Source organism: Leptopilina boulardi, unplaced genomic scaffold, assembly GCF_019393585.1.
Source record: "Leptopilina boulardi isolate dan_hultmark-lab unplaced genomic scaffold, ZJU_Lbou_2.1 LbouV2_333, whole genome shotgun sequence".
Classification (NCBI taxonomy): domain Eukaryota; kingdom Metazoa; phylum Arthropoda; class Insecta; order Hymenoptera; family Figitidae; genus Leptopilina; species Leptopilina boulardi.
The window spans coordinates 1,394,246-1,417,711 of record NW_026137900.1 but is presented as its reverse complement, the minus strand read 5'-3'; the positions used below and the strand labels follow the sequence as shown (position 1 = coordinate 1,417,711).

Below are 23,466 nucleotides of genomic sequence, written 5' to 3'. Positions count from 1 at the left end.
TCTCAGCTATTGAAAGATCTCCTTCAGCTTCAGTTTTCCATCTAAAAGTGGACATCTGAAAAAAGTTTAAAAAAATTACATAAAGTAAATTACAAAATCAATTTTTATTTTTCGTAATATAATTAAAATAATTACACAACTTTTACTTAGAAAGAAAAGAATTTGAAAAAAGTGAGAAAATTTTTGCCCATAAAAAAATATTTTTCAAATTCATTTTTTTTTTATTTTATTTATTTTTTTGGCAAAAAAAAAGTGGACCTATAAAGAGAAAAAAGAGATTCAGTATTATTTATAAAAAAAACTAACGTTATATATTGTTGATATTGTGCTCATGAATTTATAATTATTTTTAACTCTTAGTGTTAATGAATTGTCATTTGAGCCATCAGAACGGAAGCATTGCTTCGCATTTATTTTTTCAATGTGAGTGACAGTTTTTTTTTTTCATTCAGAAGAAATAATAAAATTTTTTTTCAAAGAAAATTGCAAAAAAATATATATATATATATTACATAATACTGTTCAAAGTGTGTGTCTTAAAAAAAAAAATGAAAATTTTATAAATAGTTCAATATTTTTCAGTGTGGGGTGTTTTCATAATTTTTCAAGCTGTTAACTGTACAGATAAAATCAACAGAGGCCAAAATGGCCACAGACGTGATACCAAATCGAGTGATGCACGAGGAATTTAGAAAATCACCTTTTTTCAAAAATCCCATTCAAGAGGAAGAGGACGATGATGAAATATGTGAACAAGGTAAAAAAATTTCATTTTTTTATGCAATTTTTTCATTTTGATAAAAAAAAAAAATTAAAAAATTAAATTTGAAAAAAAATATTGATAAAAAATAATTGTAGTTTAAAAATAATAAAATTTTTCAAATTAATAAAAAAAATAGAAATTTATTAACTAAATAAATTTCTAATATGTAAAAAGTTTTTAAAATAAAATTTGATTAGTCAATTATTCATTAAGACGCAATTTCATGTTCGATCACCACTTGACATTGAATCAATTGAGTCAGAAATTCACTTGGGACAGTTTTGGCACTTGTATTGTCACGATGCCAACTAAAATTAGAAGTCAGATTACTAATAAAAGTATATTTGAGTTTGAGCATGTCAATATATTAAATCTCAAGCTATTATTTAGATTTTTAATTAAGAATAAGTTTTTAGTGTGCATTAATCATCTAATTATTTTCTATAGTAAAATTTTTCATATTTTTTTTAAACTGTTTTTATATATTTTATAAAAAAAATTTATATTTATCAAGTGATTAATTAATTAATTAATTTATTTTTTTAAGTAATAAGAACAGAATTAAAGAACAACAATTCGTTAAATGAATCAAATTCATTAAGAATGGACCCAGAAAATGATGTTACGGATTCGGAAAGTGAATCTGAAGAAACAAATGATGAAATTCAAAAAAATTGCGACGTCTCACAATCACTTAATGATGGTAAATTATATTTTAATTATTCTTCAATGAAAACGAGATTTTTTTTTTGAAAAATTAATTGCAATTGGAATTGAAAAAAAAAATTATAAACAAAAATATAGGCAAAAAATTATTTTTCAAATTTTTAAATTTTAAAGAAAATTAATGAAATATATATATATTTTTATCTACTTTCAGTGGCTCGTGCTTTAAGATTAGTTTCCCAAGAATCTGACGACGACGACGACGATATTGTTCTAAAAAATGTCAAAGAATATCGACGAAATTTTGATGGTTTTGTCAAAATTGTACCATTTGATTCTCTATACTCAATGCATGAATATATTCGTGTAAATTTGAAAAATCGACAATATGAAAAATCCGACATTACAAAACAAAAAATCTATCTCAATATATTACTACGAGTAAAACCTGATGATCGTTTCAATAAATTATTAGAGTCTTGTGATTCAATAATTATTCGTCATATTATTTTGGCAAATAGAATAATTTTACAAGATTTATTCAAAATTGCAAGTCTAGAGAAACTACCATGTCCAATTGCTTTTGACAGTGAAGAAGATTTTCAAGAATTTGAAAGTCGAGATGATAATGAAGACGATGCTGAATCCAACATTAAACCATGGTACATGCTCGAGATGATTGGCGTATGGTTAAACTTTATAAACAATCAACAAACTTTTCGTGATGAACTTAGAAATGAATTGTTAGAGAAATGCCTCGCTGGTATTTCCGTTCCTTTGAAATTTAAGTAATTATATATTCCTATAAGTGTATAAAAAAAAATCTCGATAAATCATAATAATGAAATTCGTGTTTAAATTCAGAAAAAAGTATTCCTTTCTTTCCTTTCCATTTTTTTTTTCTTTTGCTAAATCTGAAATTTAAATTCAGTAACAAAGAAGTAAAAAATTCAATAATTAGCCAAATTTTTATAAAATTATTATATCAATTGATTTAATTTCAATTATTTGAAGGGACATTTCCTTGAATACCAACAAAATAAATTTTATCTGATTCATGAAATTCATACCAGAGAGCGCCAAGTAACAGATAAAAATATTTTCGAAATAGTCGATAAACTAGGAAACTCGTACGAATTTAAAAATTTATAGTTGCAACAAAAATTTAAATTCTAAAAATATATAATTTAAGAAAAATAACAATTTTCACAATTGTTTCAAAAATTTATTTATCCAAACGTTTCAATTTCAAAAAAAAATCCTTTTAAAAAATTATTCATTAACAATTCTTTCTTTAAATATTCTATTATAAATAAATTATAATTTTCAAAAATCAGTTAAATTAGACACATTCAAAAGTGGATATTTAAAAACAAAATCCCACATTTTAAATAAATTTAAAAATAAACAAAAAATTTTGTTGACGGATTTTAAATATATTTATTATAATTGCTTTCAAAGTTAATTACTTTTATGTAAATATTTTTTTTTCACATATGATAAATTACCATCTGATAAATAATAGAAAATATTCAATCAAAATTTTACAAACTAAACATGAAATTGCTTCAGTAAATTGAAACAATCGATCGTTGATCAAATGACTTGTCGAATAATTTACTAAAAAGAGAATAAAATCGAACGATAGAATATAAACCACTCATGTTTTCCTGATGATTGCAGTCCAAATAAAAGGTGAAGGTCTGGTAAATGTATTTTTATCAAATTCGACCCATAAAAACTATTCACTTTGAAATAGCGGTCACTGAAGAATATTAATTGAAAGATACGTTATTTTTAAAGCCCTCCGATTCTCTCATCCCCTGTATGAAGAAAAAATCTAAATATAGTGAAAAAATAATTTTTATTTCAATTAAATAAACTGTTTTTAAACCAATACTTTCTGTAATTGAATACACTCTATATCATTTATCCTTCTATTCCAAGATTGTGTTCTACAAAACATTTTATGAACACGGAGAAAAAAGGATTGTTGTGACAACTAAAAATTAAGTCCGCACAACAATTCCAGTTTGCTAATATAGAACTAGCAAATCTATTTGTTGTGGAGACAAAAAAAATTTGTTAAAGCGAGATTGTTATAAAAACTATTCCGATTTGTTCGGTGAACAAGCAGAATTGTTTTCAGCAATATACCTGGATTGTTAGTTTGACAAAATAATTTGTTGTACTAACAAAGCGTTGATCAAAAAAATTTTTCTCACCTTAATTAATATTTTTTTAGAAATAATAAAATTAATTGATAATTAAGTACAAAATTTATTAAAACTTTTTTCTTTACAATTATAAAACATTATTTTAGTACATTAAGTATTAAAAATTAAGAATTACAGCCGAGTATCACAATGAAGTCTATACTTGGTTATATTTAACACTATTTAGACACGTACCAATAAAATCAGACACAGTCTTCTCATCAAGTCCCCATTTTAACAACAATTCCCGCACTTTTGTCTCCTCTCCTGGGAGCATTTTCACTTCACTATATAATAAAAACTTAAGTTAAAATAAATAAATAAATAGAGAGGCACAAGTGCCCTAATCGCGAGACCGACGCGCAAGTAAAGATGAACACGTGACATTGAGCAGTAAACCTGTCAGCTCAACAAATCCGAATTGTTCCATCAGCAATCGCATGATGCGCTACCAGAAGTTTGTTACTATAACAGTACGGATTTGCAGACTGAACAAGTTAAACGTAGCAAATTCGTATAATCGTTAAAACAAGACACATTTGTATTGACAACAATCCGAATTGTCATTTCAACATTCCGAATTGTAGCAACAACAAATCTGTCAACAACAATCCAAAAATTGTTATCGCAACAATATCTTTTTTCTCCGTGAAGCACTTTTTGATAAGATTATTATCTTCCAGCCTAAAATAGACCAAAGTGGATAACAATTTTTGAAATTTTAAATTTTCGAGATAAATTCTCGGACATAGCAAAAGAGTTATCCCTAAATAGTTATCTACGAAAAATGTGTAGAGTTCATTTCGATAGGACCAACAGCATCTAAGATAGGATGGACCAAAGTTGATACGATTTCTCTCGAACAAATAAGTGCTCTGATTTTTCCTGATTTCCAGAAAGCGTTGCAACCCTGCCCGTAAACTAATTTTTGCGGATTCCGCGATCTAGTATCCCAGTATCCGTGATCTAATTTCTCTATACCAGCGATCTAGATTCGCGGAACCAGTGATTTAATTTCGCGAAATCCGCCATCTAGTTTCGTGAATCTGTGATTCTATAATCTAATTTCTCAAAATCTGCGATCTTGTTTCGCGGAATACGCGATCAAGTTACGTGAATCCGTGATCTAGTTTCGCGGAATATGTGATCCAATTTCGCGAAATCCGTGAACTAATCTTAAGAATCCGTGATCTAGTTTCGCGAAATCAACGACCTAGTTTCACAGATTCCGTGATCTAATTTCTCGATATCAATTATCTAGTTTCGCGGAATCCGTGATTTAATTTCGCGAAATCCGCGATCTATTTTCGCGAATCTGTGATCTATTGTTACGCAATCCGCGACATAGTTTTGCGAATCTATAATATAATTTTACAAAATCTGTGATCCTGTTTCGCGGAATACGCGATCAAGTTACGCGAATTCGTGATCTAGTTTCGCAGAATACGTGATCCAATTTCGCGAAATCCGTGAACTAATCTTAAGAATCCGTGATCTAGTTTTGCGAAATCAACGACCTAGTTTCGCGGGTTCCACGATCTAGTATCCCAGAATCCGTGATCTAATTTCTCGATAACAGTGATCTAATTTCGCGAAATCCGCGATCTATTTTCGCGAATCTGTGATCTATTGTTATGCAATCTGCGACATAGTTTTGCGAATCTATAATCTAATTTCACAAAATCTGTGATCCTGTTTCGCGGAATACGCGATCAAGTTACGCGAATTCGTGATCTAGTTTCGCAGAATCCGTGATCCAGTTTCGCGGAATATGTGATCCAATTTCGCGAAATCCATGAACTAATTTTACGAATCCGTGATCTAGTTTCGCGGAATCAACGACCTAGTTTCGCAGATTCCGTGATCTAGTATCCCAGAATCCGTGATCTAATTACTCGATATCAGTGATCTAGTGTTGCGGAATCCGTGATTTAATTCCGCGAAATCCGCAATCTATTTTTGCGAATCTGTGATCTATTGTTACGCAATCCGAGACATAGTTTTGCGAATCTATAACCTAATTTCACGAAATCTGTGATCCTGTTTCGCTGTATACGCAATCACGTTATGAGAATTCGTAAAGTAGTTTCGCAGAATCCGTGATCTAGTTTCGCGGAATACGTGATCCAATTTCGCGAAATTCGTGAATTAATTTTACGAATCCGTGACCTAGTTTCGCTAAATTCCCGACCTACTTTCGCAGACTCAGTGATCTAGTTTCGCGGAATGCGTTATCTAATTTCACGATATGCGCGAACTAGTTTCGCGGAATCTGTGAAAAAATTTCGCGAATACGTGATCTAGTTTCGAGGAATCCGTTATCTAATTTCGAGACATCCGCGATCTAGTTTCGTGGAATTCGGGATCTGGTTTCGCGAAATATGCGATCGTGTTTCGCGGTATACGCGATCACGTTACGAGAATTTGTAAAGTAGTTTCGCAGAATCCGTGATCTAGTTTCGCGGAATACGTGATCCAATTTCGCGAAATCCGCAATCTATTTTCGCGAATCTGTGATCTTCTGTTACGCAATCCGCGACATAGTTTTGCGAATCTATAATCTAATTTCACGAAATCTGTGATCCTCTTTCGCGGTATACGCGATCACGTTATGACAATTCGTAAAGTCGTTTCGCAGAATCCGTGATCTAGTTTCGCGGAATACGTGATCCAATTTCGCGAAATCCGTGAATTAATTTTACGAATCCGTGATCTAGTTTCGCTAAATTCCCGACCTAGTTTCGCAGACTCAGTGATCTAGTTTCGCGGAATGCGTGATCTAATTTCGCGATATGCGCGAACTAGTTTCGCGGAATCTGTGAAAAAATTTCGCGAATACGTGATCTAGTTTCGCGGAATCCGTTATCTAATTTCGAGACATCCGCGATCTAGTTTCGTGGAATTCGGGATCTGGTTTCGCGAAATATGCGATCGTGTTTCGCGGAATTCATGATCTAATTTCGTGAATTCGTGACCTAATTTGGCAAAATTTGCGATCTAGTTTCGTAGAATTTTTCCTAATAAATTCTTGGGAAAATAACCAGTCTTATTTTTATTAACCTAAACAAAAATGTAAGACCCTCTTTTTAATAGAACCACAACAGCCTTTGATCTATATATTTGCTAAAATTTTAATAAAAATTTTGATTTCAACTTTTTCTTTAGATATATACACAAATAAAATTAATTACACAATGTCAATAAACATATAAATTTTCTTATGAATGATGGAGTTTTATATTAGATTACGATAATGATGAATAATAACATTCAAAAAAGGAATAATAAAACAGAAGGCATTTATCTGAAATTAGATTGAAAATTGGCTCTTAGCTTTAAGCGTGTTTCTTGTTTCCCCCCTTGTTCTACCCCCCCGCTTGAATAGCAATTCACCACCTTGGCTTCAGCCCTTAACTGTTAGTTTCACCTCGCCTACTTGCGGAACCGCATCAGTTGTGCAGTATAGAATGCAGGAAACATGCGCGAAATTGAGGTTCTGCGGTAACATGCATACCTTTTATATACATTAAAAATAGTGGCTTCAGATTTTCTAACTAGAGAATGTGATAATTTTTTTATTTTTTTTTTGCTCGCAACTTTTACACCTGTTATTATCTAACATTTACAAAATTTCTCAAAAAAAAAAAAAACAAACAGAAATGGTGAGTATTTATGAAAAATTTCCACGCTTGTTATTTATTTTTCATTCAAACAAACTCAGTCGGTAATAGTTCTCTTTGCACACAAAATGAATATATATATTGGATTAGTAATATATATATGAAACTTTGCAGTAGTCTATTATTATTATTATCCTTGAGATAAAAAGTTTGTGAAACCAAATAAATTTTAATAAAAAATAATTGTCGTCTAGTAAATTATCAAAAATTTCTTAATTTTTCTCAAAATAAAAAATTTTATGTTAAATAATATTTTGTTTACATTACTATTTGAAAAATTCATCAAATTCTTAGAAATTTTTAATATAAATATTTTCGACAATTTAAAGAAACAAATGCTATTCTATTTTATCAATCACAAAAAGCAAATATTTGAGAGAATGAATCCGTTTTACAAGGTAAATATTTGCAAAGAAAAAATATTTGCTCAATGAAGAATGAAAGTTAATATATGAAATTTTAAATAAAAGCAAGTAATATATGTAACTTATAAATTGTTACTGTTATATTGCAAAAGAAATAAATTAATTAAAAAATTTAATTTAAATTAATTCAATATCAAATAATAATAATTATTATTATTATTATTTTATAATATATCAAATATCATAACGCTACACTTTTCTCGAGAATTAATACCGAGAAATAAACCAAATTTATAATTTGAAATCGATATATATATATATATATATATATATATATATATATATATATATATATATATATTAATATTTAATAACAGTTTTGTTTATGATTAATTATTTAAAAGCAATAATTAAAGATCTGTTATCAGGGCGACAGAAAATACATATTTTAAATAAAGTTAAACTAATTTAATTACTTACAAATTAAATCTGCGATAAATTAAATGAAAACAAATTAAATTTTGACTGAACTAAAATATAAATAGAATTTGTTAATACACAGAAAAAGAAAGGATAAAAAATTAGGATAATTCTTATTGTACTTACCATATTGATGAAATAGCTCGAGTAATAAACGTTCTGGCTTGCAATCGTCGGGGTTAAGCAACTTTTAGAAGGTTGGGTGATCCTTGACTCTGCAAAAAAAAAATAATTAAAATTAATTTTTAAATAATTTATATTCATTTTAAAAAAATTGAAGTAATTGTAAAAAATAAATTATCGAGTTAATTAAATTATCATTCTACCCATTATCATTATTATAATTATATATTCAATTCAAATATGCCATTATTGAAAGATGACAATTATTTCCGATAAAAGAAAAAAAAAAAAACGTTTATATTTTCTTCATCTTTTCATACCTGACACAGATTCAATTTTTCTTCGTTACATTATGTGTCGACGTCCACACCCTTTTTCCTTTATGTTCCCGAGAAGTCAGAAAGAAATAGAGACCGGAAAAGTTATTACTCTACAATGGAGTTTTCTCGCTTATATCTCTTTTATCTCTTCTATTTTAATATTTTCTTTTTTCCCTCGAATTTGATTTCAACTTTTCTTTCTACTTTATTGAAGATTTCTTTCAGTAAACCGAGGCACATACAATGATAATAATAACACGAAATAAAAAATAGAAATAAAAGTAATTACTGTAATAAAAAAAAAAATTTCAATTTCAAATTTATAATTTAAAAAAAAATTTGACGTTAATTTATTAGAGAAAGAATTAAATAATTAATAGGAAGGGAAATTTCAGTATTTATAACAATTCTTTTTTTTTTAATTTAACAAATTGTCAATTTGCGTTTATGAATAATGTCAACGATTGGAATAAATGATAACAATTAAAATGGGTCACGGCTATATTTATAAAAGTAATAATCGCTAATAATTTAATTATATATGATATTGAATGCAGAGTTTGAATATTAATCAATAAAAAAAAAAAAAGTATATACATTGACTTCCTTTTATTCCTCTAAATATAATACAATAAATGTAGTTTAAACTTTTTTTTTCCATCGCATAAGTAAAAATTGACGGTCTCGTTGAGGAGTTTTACATTTTTCCGAGTTTTTAGAGCGTAAAAGTGGAAAAATTTCTGTCAAAGTTAAAGGGATGAAACTTTTCCCCATCCCCTTTTTTTGCAAACTGAAATTCTGCTATAAACCATCGTATGGAATTTTTTCGAGTTTTAATTAGTACAAGCCCCCTACACGCTAATTCTATGAAACTGGGTAATTTTTTAATTTCATTATGTATAAAATATGATGAAATAGTCGCTCAAACATTTTTCAGAAAATACGAGAAATATGGTAAAGAAAATTATTATTTACAATTAAGTAATAACAAAAATGAAATAAATTTTTTTTTTTTTTGAAAAATATAGAAACAAAAATAATTACAATTATTATTTTTTTTTATTTTGTTTTTTAAATCAATTTTTTGTTTATGTAAATATTGTAAAAAGTGCGAAATTAAAAAAATAGATCTGTGATCGATTTCAAAAAGTTAATTCTGTTGGATTAAAAAAAAAAGAAACTGTCTCGTGCAGGACAATATCTTTGTTTTCTTTTAATTCGCAAGTTTCTAAAGTAGCTAACAAGCAAAGTTCCAAACGGCTGGCCACCATTTCTGTTAACAGAGTTCGGAAAACTACCGAGATTGAGCGTCAGGTTGCAGATTCTAAGAAACTTTACTTTCTGTAATGAGAGAAGGCCCTTCTGAACTAGTAATGTGAATCGGAAATAATGAGACTTTTCTTTGTTTGATCGTCTTTGCGTGCGCCTTAGAAAAAATCTCTTTTTCTACTTTTATATATATATATATATATACATTTTTCCATTATCAAACTCAAATAAAAAATATTTTTTTCACTCTAGTGCGGAAAGATTTTCATTTTAATGAAACAAAAAAGCAACAATGAAGTTAAATTAAAAATATCTTTTTCAAAGTTTCGAAAAAAAATGCGTTACAAACTTTTCAACATAGTGAAAAGAAAATCTTATTTTAACCAAACTTTATTAGAAAAAAATAATGGTTAAATGAAATTTCTTTCATTGGAAATTATATTTTTTTTTTTATTAATTTTACCGATTTTTGATCAAAATTTTTCACATATTTATGACAAAGAGATGAAAATATTAAAAAAAAATTCCAAAGGGGAATCGAACCCTGAACCTTAAATATATAAACGAAGTGTATAATTAATCATACTATCATTTACCTTACGTTATGTTTTAATTTTTTTTGGAAAAAATGAATTTTTTTTTCATTCAAATTTCAGTATTATTTTTATACTTTTTATGAATAATTAAAAAAATTCTCTATCTATCAAAATCTCTCTTAAAAATCCTTTAAAAGGAACATTTGGAACTTTTTTTTTTTTTTTTTGCTCTAAACACACGGACACATTAAATGGATTTCTCGCGCATTATAATGGGATGCTGACTACTTTTTATTTTTCTGTTAGCAAATTTCTAAGTTAAAATTTAGAAAATCATGAGCATTAATCGTTAGGGGTTTGCAATATAGTTATATTATTGAAACGTAAGTTACTCCTGAATTCTAATTTGCTTCACCATATTTGCCTATTCAGATCGGTCTGTTTACTTATATCCGGTGCACTCACTATTAATTTAAGCAAAGATGCGAACTGTCGCCTAGCAAAAGTTGTGAACTTGTAAGTTGAACATTCTCTTTCTCTCTCTCTCTCTCTCTCTGTGCCCGGTTGCAAGTTGAATTAAGTACAGGTCGAGTGCTGAAATTTCTTGTGCCAACTTATACTTGGCACTGGAAGCAAAACTGGTATAAGTATAAAGGGGTAATGCAGTAGGCGAAAACTTTCAATTGAACTCTCCTCTGCATCAAAAATATTCCTATATATACATGTACTCCACTTTACAAAAACGATATACAATTTTAAAAAATTTTAATTTTAATATAGTCAAAAATGTCTTACGAATAATATTATTACGATATATATAATTTTAATTCAATTACCCAAAGGGGAAAAGTTCCCGGTAGTGACTACCGGTAGTCATAACCGCTCCCGCTACCGGAATATTCACTACCGATAATTTTTCCTAGTCTATCGGTAGCCACTACCGGTAGGCACTATCGGTAATTTTTCCAGGACTACTGGTAGCCACTACCGATAATTTTTCCGGTATTACCGGTAGGCACTACCGATCATTTTTTCGTTACAACCGGTAGTTAGTACCGGTAATTTTTTCGTTACTACCGGTAGTCACTATCGGTAATTTTTCCGGGAATTACAATTAAAATTTGTTATTTGGTAATAAATTTTGATTGTAATTCCTGGAAAAATTACCGGTACTGAGTACCGGTAGTTCTGGAAAAATTAACAGTAGTGACTATCCGTAGTAACGAAAAAATTACGGGTAGTACTGGAAAAATTACCGGTATTAACTACCTGTTGTTACTACCAGTAGTTCCGGAAAAATTACCGGTAGTAACTACCGGTAGTCCCGGATAAATTATCGATAGTGACTATCCGTAGTAAAGAAAAAATTACCGGTATTAACTACCAGTTGTGACTACCAGTAGTTCCGGAAAAATTACCGGTAGTGGCTACCGGTAGTCGTGGAAAAATTAACGATAGTGACTACCCGTAGTAACGAAAAAATTACCGGTATTAACTACCAGTTGTGACTACCAGTAGTTCCGGAAAAATTACCGGTAGTGGCTACCGGTAGTCGTGGAAAAATTAACGATAGTGACTACCCGTAGTAACGAAAAAATTACCGGTAGTGGCTACCGGTAGTCTCGGAAAAATTAACGATAATGACTACCAGTAGTAACGAAAAAATTACCGGTATTAACTACCAGTTGTGACTACCAGTAGTTCCGGAAAAATTACCGGTAGTGGCTACCGGTAGTCTCGGAAAAATTAACGATAATGACTACCAGTAGTAACGAAAAAATTACCGGTATTAACTACCAGTTGTGACTACCAGTAGTTCCGGAAAAATTACCGGTAGTGGCTACCGGTAGTCGTGGAAAAATTAACGATAGTGACTACCCGTAGTAACGAAAAAATTACCGGTAGTACTGGAAAAATTACCGGTATTAACTCCATGTTGTTACTACCAGTAGTTCCGGAAAAATTACCGGTAGTAACTACCGGTAGTCCCGGAAAAATTAACGATAGTGACTATCCGTAGTAAAGAAAAAATTACCGGTATTAACTACCAGTTGTGACTACCAGTAGTTCCGGAAAAATTACCGGTAGTGGCTACCGGTAGTCTCGGAAAAATTAACGATAATGACTACCAGTAGTAACGAAAAAATTACCGGTAGTACTGGAAAAATTACCGGTATTAACTCCATGTTGTTACTACCAGTAGTTCCGGAAAAATTACCGGTAGTAACTACCGGTAGTCCCGGAAAAATTAACGATAGTGACTATCCGTAGTAAAGAAAAAATTACCGGTATTAACTACCAGTTGTGACTACCAGTAGTTCCGGAAAAATTACCGGTAGTGGCTACCGGTAGTCTCGGAAAAATTAACGATAATGACTACCAGTAGTAACGAAAAAATTACCGGTATTAACTACCAGTTGTGACTACCAGTAGTTCCGGAAAAATTACCGGTAGTGGCTACCGGTAGTGACTACCAGTAGTTCCGGAAAAATTTCCGGTAGTGGCTACCGGTAGTCTAGGAAAAATTACCGATAGTGAATATTCTGGTAGCGGGAGCGGTATAATGACTACCGGTAGTCACTACCGGGAACTTTTCCACCTGGGTAATATTTAATTAATATTTAATTGTAAAGCAAGTCCGTTTGTGGGCCAATTGGCTGAAAATAAAGATTAGTAAATAATTAATATATTTAAAAAATCTAAATTATTTGCAAAAAGAAAAAAATTTTTATTAAAAATTTTAAAGTTGATTTCAATAATTTAAAATGCAAATTTTTTTTTTATATTAAAATTATATATAGGTGGCGTATAATATTACAATTATTTAAAAAGCTTTTTAAAATCATGAATCATGCAGAGTGTACTTGTCGCATATTTTCCCTAGAGTTTAGTATCGTTTTTCCATAAAATTTTACACTTTTTTTTTTTTTTTTTTTTTTTTTGACATTTTTCGTTCAAGTTGCGCAAAAAGTATCTCCCTATATAAAATATATATGAAATAAATTTCACTTATTAAATTTTATTATTCTATCGATATAAAAAAAATTACTGCATTTTTAATTTTTATAATTAACATTTATCGAAAGGAAGAAATAATTGTAATATATTATATAAAATTAAATTGACTAATTTCATTAACGTAGGATAATTAATGTTTTGTATGTAATCAATAAATTAATTGTATATATATTTTTGTTTTTATTAATTTATAATTTGTATAAAAAAAATATATTTTCAGTTTACAAAAATTTATCATTTGGCGACTTCATTGTGTAAAATATCGTATATTACTGTATACGAAAAAAAGAAAATTTATTCAGAAAACGGTTGGCAAGTTGAAGTTCATCTATATTAATGCACATAGTTCGTGCACTGTTTTTAGTACCCTACAAATTAGAAACGTGACCTGAAACATAATATGAAGTCTGCATCTTTCAGGAATCAAGATTACGTACAAACATCCGCATTGAAAATTTGAAAATTCACTTTGCCAATCGTTCAAAAACTTTCAAAACATAACAAAAAGAATAAATAAAAAAAAAAAAAAGAAATGAAAAATATTACGAATATTTTTTATTTTTAAAAGAGAAAATCAATAATTGGAGACATTCCAATATATTGTTAATACAAATCTTGGTTCACTTTATATATTGTACGTATATGTCGCAATATCAATAAAACACACTGATGTCAAGATATTATGCGGACTTTCGTGACTCGAACCTTATGGATGGATCGAATTAAAATTATATTTAAATTACACAACTCGTCCATTGCAATGGTTTTCAAATTTAATTAATTTTTATAATAAAAATTTCTTTTTTAATTATTTATATTATTTCTATATCTTTTATTTATTACATAATTTTTTTCAAAAAGCATATATTTATAATTATTTTTTCCAATTAGATTAAATGGTGTACTTTCCTTTATTAACAGAAAAAGTAAAAACTATTTTAATTAATGAAAAATATTTAATAATTTATTTTGAAATAAAATAAGAATAAAAAACAAAAAATTATATGAGAAAAAAATTAATTGAAAGAAATTAAATTATGATTAAGTTTGAATTATCTCGACACACAAGATTGATGGAAAATTATCAAGTGCAATAACGAGCTTTGCACTTGACATTAAAGTGTCATCACGTGTCTATACATAATAAAAGTGTATCGATGTAAAAAGATAATATTCTTTTTTTTTTACATAATAAAAACGAAAAACAATAGAGACAATGATGTTGACCTGCTTGAAAAGTACCACCAGTTATTTTCTCCATCGTTAACTATACATATATTATATACAAGAAGCACATTGATCCAAATGAAATGAAACTTTTGTTCTAGATATTTTTATTCTTTTCAGAATAAAGATTATTTTCCTTTATCCAAAATACATTTCAACAATATATTCTAATTTGATTTTTTAATTTTAGTAATAGAATTTTATTTTTAAAATAGAAAACAAAGTTTTTAAATTGAGAATAGAATTTCTTTACGTCTAGTAACTTTAAAAAATTGAAATTGCTTTTTATCTTTTAATAACAATGGCACTAGACTTTGAAAAATCGACGCTATAAAGAAAATATGGAAATTTTTTTTCTACGATTAAACCATATTTATTATATTCTATATAAGAAAGGAAAATTTTACCTCTTTATTCTACAAAAAAAATTAATAATAAAACAAAAAAGAATTTTTTCTTCGAAGATTTGAGAAAAAAATATAAAATAAGAAAATAAAATATAATTCGCGAGAGCAAATTGACGTTAAATCTCTAAAGAAAAAAAATATATATATATATATGAAGGAAATAGTAAACTGTCAATTACGAATATCGAGTAAATAATATTGTAAAGAACAAGTAATAATGATAAATGTCAATAAATTTAAAAAGTAAATATAGAAATAAAATAATAAAATAAAAATATAAAAAAAATATAATCAAATAAAAATAAATAAATAAATAAAAATGACAAACAATAAAAGAAAAAATAGAAATATAAATAAATAATAGAAACCTCGATAGAAACATAAAAATAGAAAAAAAAAATTACAAACAATAGCGACAAATAGGAAATAAATTTATTATAAATAATTATTCAATTTAAATTGATACCCCTATCGATAATCAATTTTCGATGTTCAACTAAATTTCCTTCGCAAAGTTTAACAACTTGGAGAATGTGCTGTGAATTCCATTGACTTTAATGAGAATTGTTTCTCTGAGTAAAGCTAAACCTAAACTGTTAATTACTTAGCATGCCAAAGCGACTTTGAATTATGTACCTATGATGCCTTTACGGCAATAACCTACTTTGCTAAATAAATTTTCAAATAAAAAAAATAAAAAAAAATAAAAAAATAGAAATCAAATTCTAATTTTATTAAAATTATATAAATTAATTTAAATCCTAGTTTTGCCATTCAAATATTAATTTCCTTTTCAAAATTATTAATAATATTATTATTTTTTTTTACTATTATTATTATTATTATATATAAAACGTAATATTTTATTCTTATTCGCAAAAGCATCGAAACTTGAGCCTCTGGCATTTCTGGTTCGCGAGATATTTCGTTTGAATCTCAAATGGAAAATTCTTGTCTTGGGGGAGAAAACGATATTCAAAGGAAAAGACTGGAGAGAAATCTGTTACTCGCGAGACAAAATAAAGGAGTCTTAATTACTTTTAAAGTGACAAAGCAGCGAACCTTGATAACTTCTATTCGACGTCGACAACAGCCAAGAGAGAAAGAGAGAGAGAGAGAGAGAGAGAGAGAGAGAGAGAGAAAGTTGAATATTTTTATTTTTCTTTATATACTTTATCAAAAGCTTAAGGGTATATTTTACTCTTCTTTATTTTTTTTTGACATATTTAAAAAAAAAAATAAAAATAAATAAAAATTTTTTACTGTTAGTTGCGAGGGAACAAAACATTAATTTGAATTAATAAAAAAAAAATTTGTTAGAACAACCAAATATATTGTTTGGTAAAAAAAAACCATTTTTAACAACGAGTATCATAACTATTAGGTACAAATCAATATAATTTATAAGTATATAACAAAACTGTTAATAAAATTGTTTTCTATTGCAAATCAAAATTATAAAAAATGTTTTAATTCTTTTTTTTTCAAAGTGAGAGACAAAATTAACACGTTTGTTATTTTATCACCAAAAGTCATGGGCAGTCGTGTTCCTACAAACTTGAGACAGTTGGTTGTGACATAGAAGATGAAACCGTACTAATTGCATTAAAGTGTAATATTCTCGCGATTACTTAAGAAATAAAAGAATGTTTAACAAACATTTTTTTTTCTAAATACAAAATATATATTTTACTACAAATAAAGAAACTTAAAATAACTAACCGAACACAAAATCAAACTATTTTACTATAAAAAAAGAAATTAAAACCAACCAACCATTGAAAATTATGAAAAATTATTATAGAAAGCAAATTTAAAATATATTATAAAACAATAAATAAATTATCTAATAATAAAATTAATAATTATATTAAAATTATAAATTTTTTTATTTTATCAAATAAAAAAAAATTATGATTAAAAATAATAAATACAGTAAAACCTTACCGACTGATGGTAAAATAGTTTTTTAAAAAAAAACTAAAATATAAAAATTACCGACACGAAAATCTACCTTACCGACTGATGGTAAAAAAAAATCCTAAAATTTTCTCAAAAATTTTTTACCATCAATCGGCAAAGTAGATTTCTGTGTCGATAATTTTTTATATTTTTATTTTTCAAAAATATACCATCGGTCTGTAAGGTAGACTTCTATGTCGGTAATTTTTTGTATTTTTCTACTTTACCATCCGTCGGTAAGGTAGATTTCTGTGTCGGTATTTTTACATTTTCATTTTTCAAACATTGTTTTACCATCAGTCGGTAAGGTAGATTTCTGTGTCGGTATTTTTACATTTTGATTTTTCAAAAACTATTTTACCATCAGTCGGTAAGGTAGATTTCTATTTAGGTAATTCTGTATATTTTTATTTTTTAAAGTTTTTTTTTACCGTCTTGTTAATTTTTTAACCATCTACAATATAAAATAATAAAAATGTAAATATAAAATGAGGTACTTGGAAATATTTTTTTAATGTCAAAAAATGTGTTTTTTTAAAAATAATAAAACACACTTAAAATGGTAAACTAATTAGGGGTCTAAAACGTCAATAGCCACACGCAGGTGAGATTGCAATAACCTTGAAAGTGACTAAGTGAACCAGGTGTATATAGATCGAACCATTTTTTAAAATGATTAGTTAAAGAAAGAAATGCTCTTGACACCTTTCAGTAATAAAGAAGAAACCAAAGAAAAATATATATACATAAGTCCAGTATAAATTTAGTATATACAATATACATATATTTATGCATATGTATATATATGTGTGTCTAAGAAAACTTCCTCATAAAATACTGCCTTGACAGATTATATATAACATTATCTACCACATGTAAGCAGTGCACGTTGGATCAATATACCGACACTGGAGGCAAGGTGAGAAAGAGAGTAAGGGTAAAAGGTGAGAGAAATGAAAGAGGGAAAGAGAAAATATATATATATATATATATATATATATATATATATATATATATAGAGAGAGAGAGAAAGAGAGAGAGATTGAAAGAGGGAATTGAGAGAGAAAGAAAAGTACAAGAGAGAAAGTAAATGAGAGATATCACATGGTGTCTGAAAGCACCGGTTATCGACCGGTATATAAGGTCTATGAGCTTTGATAGTCAAAAACCGAAAAAATTTTATTGTCTGATAAAACAAGTTGCACTTACAATTAGAAATTAGCTAATTTTCTTATTGATTTAAAAAAAAAAAAAAAGAAGCAACATATATAACCGTTCTCATATTTTAAAAATCAGTTTCCATATATTATTAATTTAAACATTTTTTATTTTAAAAGTCTGTTATTAAAAAATTGCATTCATTAAAAAAAAAGTTACATCTAATTTGAATTTAATTAGAAATTTTACTATAAACCCATTTTTATTTCAATCGTATATTTAAAGAGTTCAATTTTTTGAAAAAAAAAACTCTAAAAAATGGTAATACCTACATAATTTAAAATCTTTTTTTTTCCACAAAATCGGAAAAATCATTAAATGTGATAGATTGCACTCAAACTTGGAATGAGAATATTTTTGAAATAATTGACATATATATTTCATTGACAGAATTGAAAAATTAATAATCGCAGTTAAAAAATTGCGAATTCACAAATATTGGAAAGCTAAAAAAATGTCGAAAAATCATTAAATGTAATAAATTTCCTTCGAATGGGTATGTTCTTGAGGTATATAATTAAAAATTTTCCCGACAAAATAATAAAAATAATCCTAAAATAATGGAAATAAAAAAAAATACATAAAAATATATTTTAAAAAACTATTAAACAAAATTAATTAATATTCTTTAAAATAAAAAATTTGTGAAATATTCAATCATTTTTTTTTTTAAATTTGTCGTCAGATGTAATTTATAGAGCCGGTAAATTTTTACCTTAATGGATTAAAACAAGTATACACTTTCTGACCAAACAAGATGTTCCAAGTAAAACAATTTTTTGTTAAAAAAGAAAAAACGAAGGAACTATTTTTTATTTGAAAAAAGAAAAAAATTGTTCTATGTAAATTTTATCTTCTCGTAAAATTCTCTACGTAACGGAATTTATCTTCAATGTTTTTTTTTTTTTCTTTTTGTTTATTCGGAAAAGCATTTTTTTTTTTTTTTTTGAATTTTATAGCCGATAAAACTGTCTATCTATTGACATAATTTTTCTATATAAATTTAAAAAAAAAAATATGTTATATTTCAAAATTTTCAACAAAAATTGTAAATCAATATTGAAAATTGAAATTTTTTAACTTATTGAAAAAGAACAATTACCCAAAAAGCCTCTTCAATTAAAAAAAAAGTAGTTATTTTACTGCAGTAATAAGATGATTTTAAATTTCCCTTTTTTTGATATATATGGCGTAGAATTTTAAAACTCTTATAAAAAGATTAAAACGCTCACAAAATATTATCTTTATTGACTTCGTTTTTTAACGAGTGCAATAAAATTTCATAACATTTCACGAAAAAAAGGATTCAAAATCTAATAAAAAAAAAAAAAGAAAAACAGTATGGTTGTCTCGGCCACTTCACGAACTTGCACGTTCTAGTTTGTTAAAAGAAATTTGTTAATTTTTTTTTTAACAAAATTTGAATTGTCGATATTAAGAAACTCGATATAATTGTTAATTATCATGTTAAATATTGTTAATTATTATTGTTTATATTATTGTTTATATTATTGTGAAATAAGAAATTGTGGATAATATTATTAAAAATTTGGTAAGTTTAATTAAATATAATTATTAAGTGTTTTTTTTACAATTATTTTTAAATAAAAAATAATATTAAAAAAAATTGTTTAGTTAATAAATTAACAATTGAAAATTAATAAGGATAAAGAAAAAAAAATGATATAGAATTAGATTTAATTACATATTTTCCGATTTTCAGACAAATCCTTTTGATTATACATAATGCAAATTATTGAATTTCTGGCACGAGAAAGGCGTATACAGACATAATAATATTAGTATATGAAATTTGATTATTATTAATTAAATTTCATATTCTGTTGTCTGCATAAAATATCAGAAAATTTACTTTATCGACTTTATAATTAATATAATACTTTTTATGATTAAATTCATTAAAAAGTAAGAAAAAAATCGTGAAATTGGTAAAATTTCTACTATTTTTAGTTTCAATATTTTTTTCTACATTGCTACAAACAAGTTGAAACCCAGTCTTATCAAAAGTTTGTTTCTTCTAGAATGTTTTTTAATTTAAAAAAATATACTTTATATAAAAGTAAACAAAAATTGAATATCGCAATTACTACTTGAGAAATAAATAGTTTATAAATAAAATTTTTATTTTTTTATTAATAAAATTCTTCTGTTTAGGATTTTAAAATTCTCTTATTCTGTTATAAAAATGAGTCATTTTTATAGTATAAATAAAATTAAACAATCATTTAATAAAACCGGATTTTTTTTTGTTGATATTTTTAGAAAAAAAAAAATTCTGAATTTTAATTTGAGACGAGTTGCGCTAACGGGTTTTTTTTTTTTTTTTTCTTAAAGCATATAAAATATATAATGGACACCTGATCTTAGGTTTTTAGTTCATCTGCTGAATTTTTATTTCTACTTAATAGAATCTGATCCCCTTTTTCGCGTGCGTGAAACACCACGTGACATATAGACCCCTACGTTGCCGGCTGCTGCAGCATCAGGAGTGTATCAAATTTTTTTTTTTTAATATAAATACTTATTTTTTATATAAAATGATAAAGAGTCAACGAATTAATTTCAATAGTATTTTCATTATATTCTACTTTTGGAGTATTTGAAGATTCTTTATTTTTATAAAAAAAAATATTTTTGCTTATTACTAAAAATTAGTATTTAAATAAAAAAAATTTGATTTAATCAAACATTTGGTACATTCTGTCAAATATTTAATTCAAAGAAATTCTGTATTAATTAATTATTATTTAATCTTAATTAATTTTTTATCAAAACAAATTTCATTCCTTCAAACAAAATTTTGGTTAATGAATAATTCAAATTTTTTTCTTCCTTTAAAAAATATATTAAAATAAATGAAAATAATAATTTCAAACAGTAATCAAATTTGTTTTAATTTCGTGTAGAGCCGACACAAAGTTTATTTAGTAAATTTCATTTTATTTATCTGTCAATTTAGTTTTGCGTTGAGTCAATGCTAAAATTCAGTAACTAAATTTTGTGTTAGGAAACAAAATTAAATTGACAAATTTCGTTTTACGAAAAAAAGAACAATAAATAAATTTTTGTTTCGGCTCAAAACGAAATAAAAAAATTCAAACAGATTTCTTTGAAATTTATAACAATTCTTTTTTTCAAAAATTGATTTTCTCTTAAAAATCCACTAATTAAATTGTCATCTAGACAGTAATTAAAATTAAAAAAAAAAAATTTGTAATTATAATTTTTAATACAAAATTGTGATTATTTCGTGGGGTATTTGATAAGGTAACTACGTCATTGTGCGCCTCCGCGAGGTAAAATGGAGGGGAATGTTATATGTATAATGTACATGGGAATTGTTGGAGTTGAACAGTGTCTAGTTGAGATCAGGACACCCAATGTTAAAGCCCTCTATACGCTTATTCCGTGTTTCATCATTGACAAAACGCGTTCAAAACTCCGTATGACGCGCGATCATGGTCTTTTTCTGTGATAAAAATTAACTCAAAATAGAAGCTCATAAGCTCCGCGGGCAACTTGTGTTCAACACCAGCCTCGGATACTTGAGCCATTGCAAAGCCTGGGCAAAGGGTCTCACAATTTTCAGAAGCTGACACCTACTTTTTTTCAAACAACTATGCCGGTACGTTATTGACAATAATAACAAAAAAAAAATAATTTTTTAATTTAATCAGAATAGTGTTCTGAAAAAAAAAAAAAAAAATTGTTCACCCATTTTCTATTACTGTTATACATATATGTATATGACACCTATATCGTTTTCCCACGAGAGAAAAACAAACACACAGCTACCGGTAACAAATGACACATGCACTACTGACAGCTTTGACATTTATGGCACATGTACGTACATACATACATGTCTATATTTCTGTTGAGTATTTTTGAGAAGGCCAAAGCAATAATTTTTTTTATTTTTTTTATATGAATCTAAAAATAAACATACCTGGATCAGTCCACAGTTTGATGATAGAGCATGCGATGATTAGGTCGGCCCTTTTATATTGTGCAAATCGATTCTGTAAACAAAGAAAACCTAATTAGATTACTTTTGTTTGATTCTTTACATAAAAAAGAAATCAGATTTTATTCTTTTGTTTGCTGAGAAAATTTTATTTTTCAACAGGAATGCAAAAAAAAATTCTTACTTTTTTTTAATACACAAAAAAATTTCAAATAATCATTTATTTTATTTTTCAAACAAATATTTACTTGAACCAAATAATTTTTTATTTTATTAAAATAAATTCTATTTGGACAAATAATTTCTGTATTTAAAAGTTAAATAAAATAATTATTTAATACAAATAAATATTTATTTCATAGTCGCAAGTAACCGATTAGTTGAATCAAATAAATTTTTTTCTTGTGTATAAAAGATTTTCTATGTTTGCAATGCAAAATAACTGACAGTGTATAGTTTGAGTTTTAGGTTATTATATTTAGAAAAGTTTGGAATATTCATTTTGCTTTTCAAGTGGAAAAAAAAATACACGAAGATTAAAAAAGAAACTGATGAGGAAAAAAATTACTTGAAAAAGTGTATGTACTATTTAAATTTAATTAAAATATAAAAAAAATTACCATATATACCAAAAAAAAACTTTCAAAATCTTACTTTTGACTTAATTTTTAACACAATTTTTTTCAACTGAAATTAATATTATTTTCTATTTAAACAAAATTAAATAGTTTTTTTAAAAAAAAAAAACAGAATTTTTCTCTTTAAGAAAAATGAATGATTTTTGCATATCAAAAGAATTTAACGAGAAAATTTGAATTAAACGCAAAAAAATACACCTCTGAAACATAATAATATATAATCCTTCTATAAAAATAAATAAAATATAAAAAAAAATTTAATTATTATTATTTATAAAATAATTTTTTTATCCAACAAAATAGAACAATACTTCGTATATAAAAATTATTATCTTTCTTTTTGATAAAATAAACATCGCGAAATCGAGTGCAATTCAAAGGGATTAATCTAAAATTGCAAGGGAAAAAAAAAATTTTTTTTTCTTTTCATCTAAAAATACATTTAAAAGCGCTTTTCTGCGTAATCCTATTAACTTAGATTCTTGAAATAAATTTTTTTTTTTTTCAATAATCAATTTGATGGCAAAATTTTGATCATAAATTTTGTTTGGAAATAAATTTCAAGTATAGATTGATTTATAGAGCATTTC

The 23,466-nt window shown here is 26.6% G+C and overlaps 2 protein-coding genes across 5 annotated transcripts in view; both read left to right on the top strand.

The window, feature by feature from the left end:
* The first annotated feature begins 265 nt into the window (after positions 1–265).
* Positions 266–2,276, top strand: LOC127285512 (uncharacterized). The gene is made up of 4 exons (XM_051311576.1): positions 266–423; positions 583–757; positions 1,311–1,466; positions 1,644–2,276. The coding sequence occupies exons 2-4, from the start codon at positions 646–648 to the stop codon at positions 2,219–2,221; spliced, it is 846 nt and encodes a 281-aa protein (XP_051167533.1). The 5' UTR covers positions 266–423; positions 583–645; the 3' UTR covers positions 2,222–2,276.
* A 4,817-nt stretch (positions 2,277–7,093) lies between these two features.
* LOC127285511 (galactosylgalactosylxylosylprotein 3-beta-glucuronosyltransferase P) overlaps positions 7,094–23,466 on the top strand; it is a 44,056-nt gene continuing 27,683 nt past the window's right edge. Inside the window, exon 1 of one of the 4 annotated variants that reach the window (XM_051311574.1) lies at positions 7,094–7,307. The gene's annotated coding sequence lies outside the window, so the exon portion shown is untranslated. Of the gene's footprint in view, positions 7,308–19,595; positions 19,803–21,590; positions 21,897–23,466 lie in introns of those variants that run through there. The other 3 variants (XM_051311575.1, XM_051311573.1, XM_051311572.1) reach the window with 3 other exon arrangements.

Excerpts from the sequence above, each read along its gene's own strand:
- LOC127285512 (XM_051311576.1), top strand. The coding sequence starts at position 646 with ATGGCCACAGACGTGATACCAAATCGAGTGATGCACGAGGAATTTAGA. Across the intron at positions 758-1,310 it reads TGATGAAATATGTGAACAAG|TAATAAGAACAGAATTAAAG; the intron begins GTAAAAAAATTT and ends TATTTTTTTAAG. Across the intron at positions 1,467-1,643 it reads CTCACAATCACTTAATGATG|TGGCTCGTGCTTTAAGATTA; the intron begins GTAAATTATATT and ends ATCTACTTTCAG.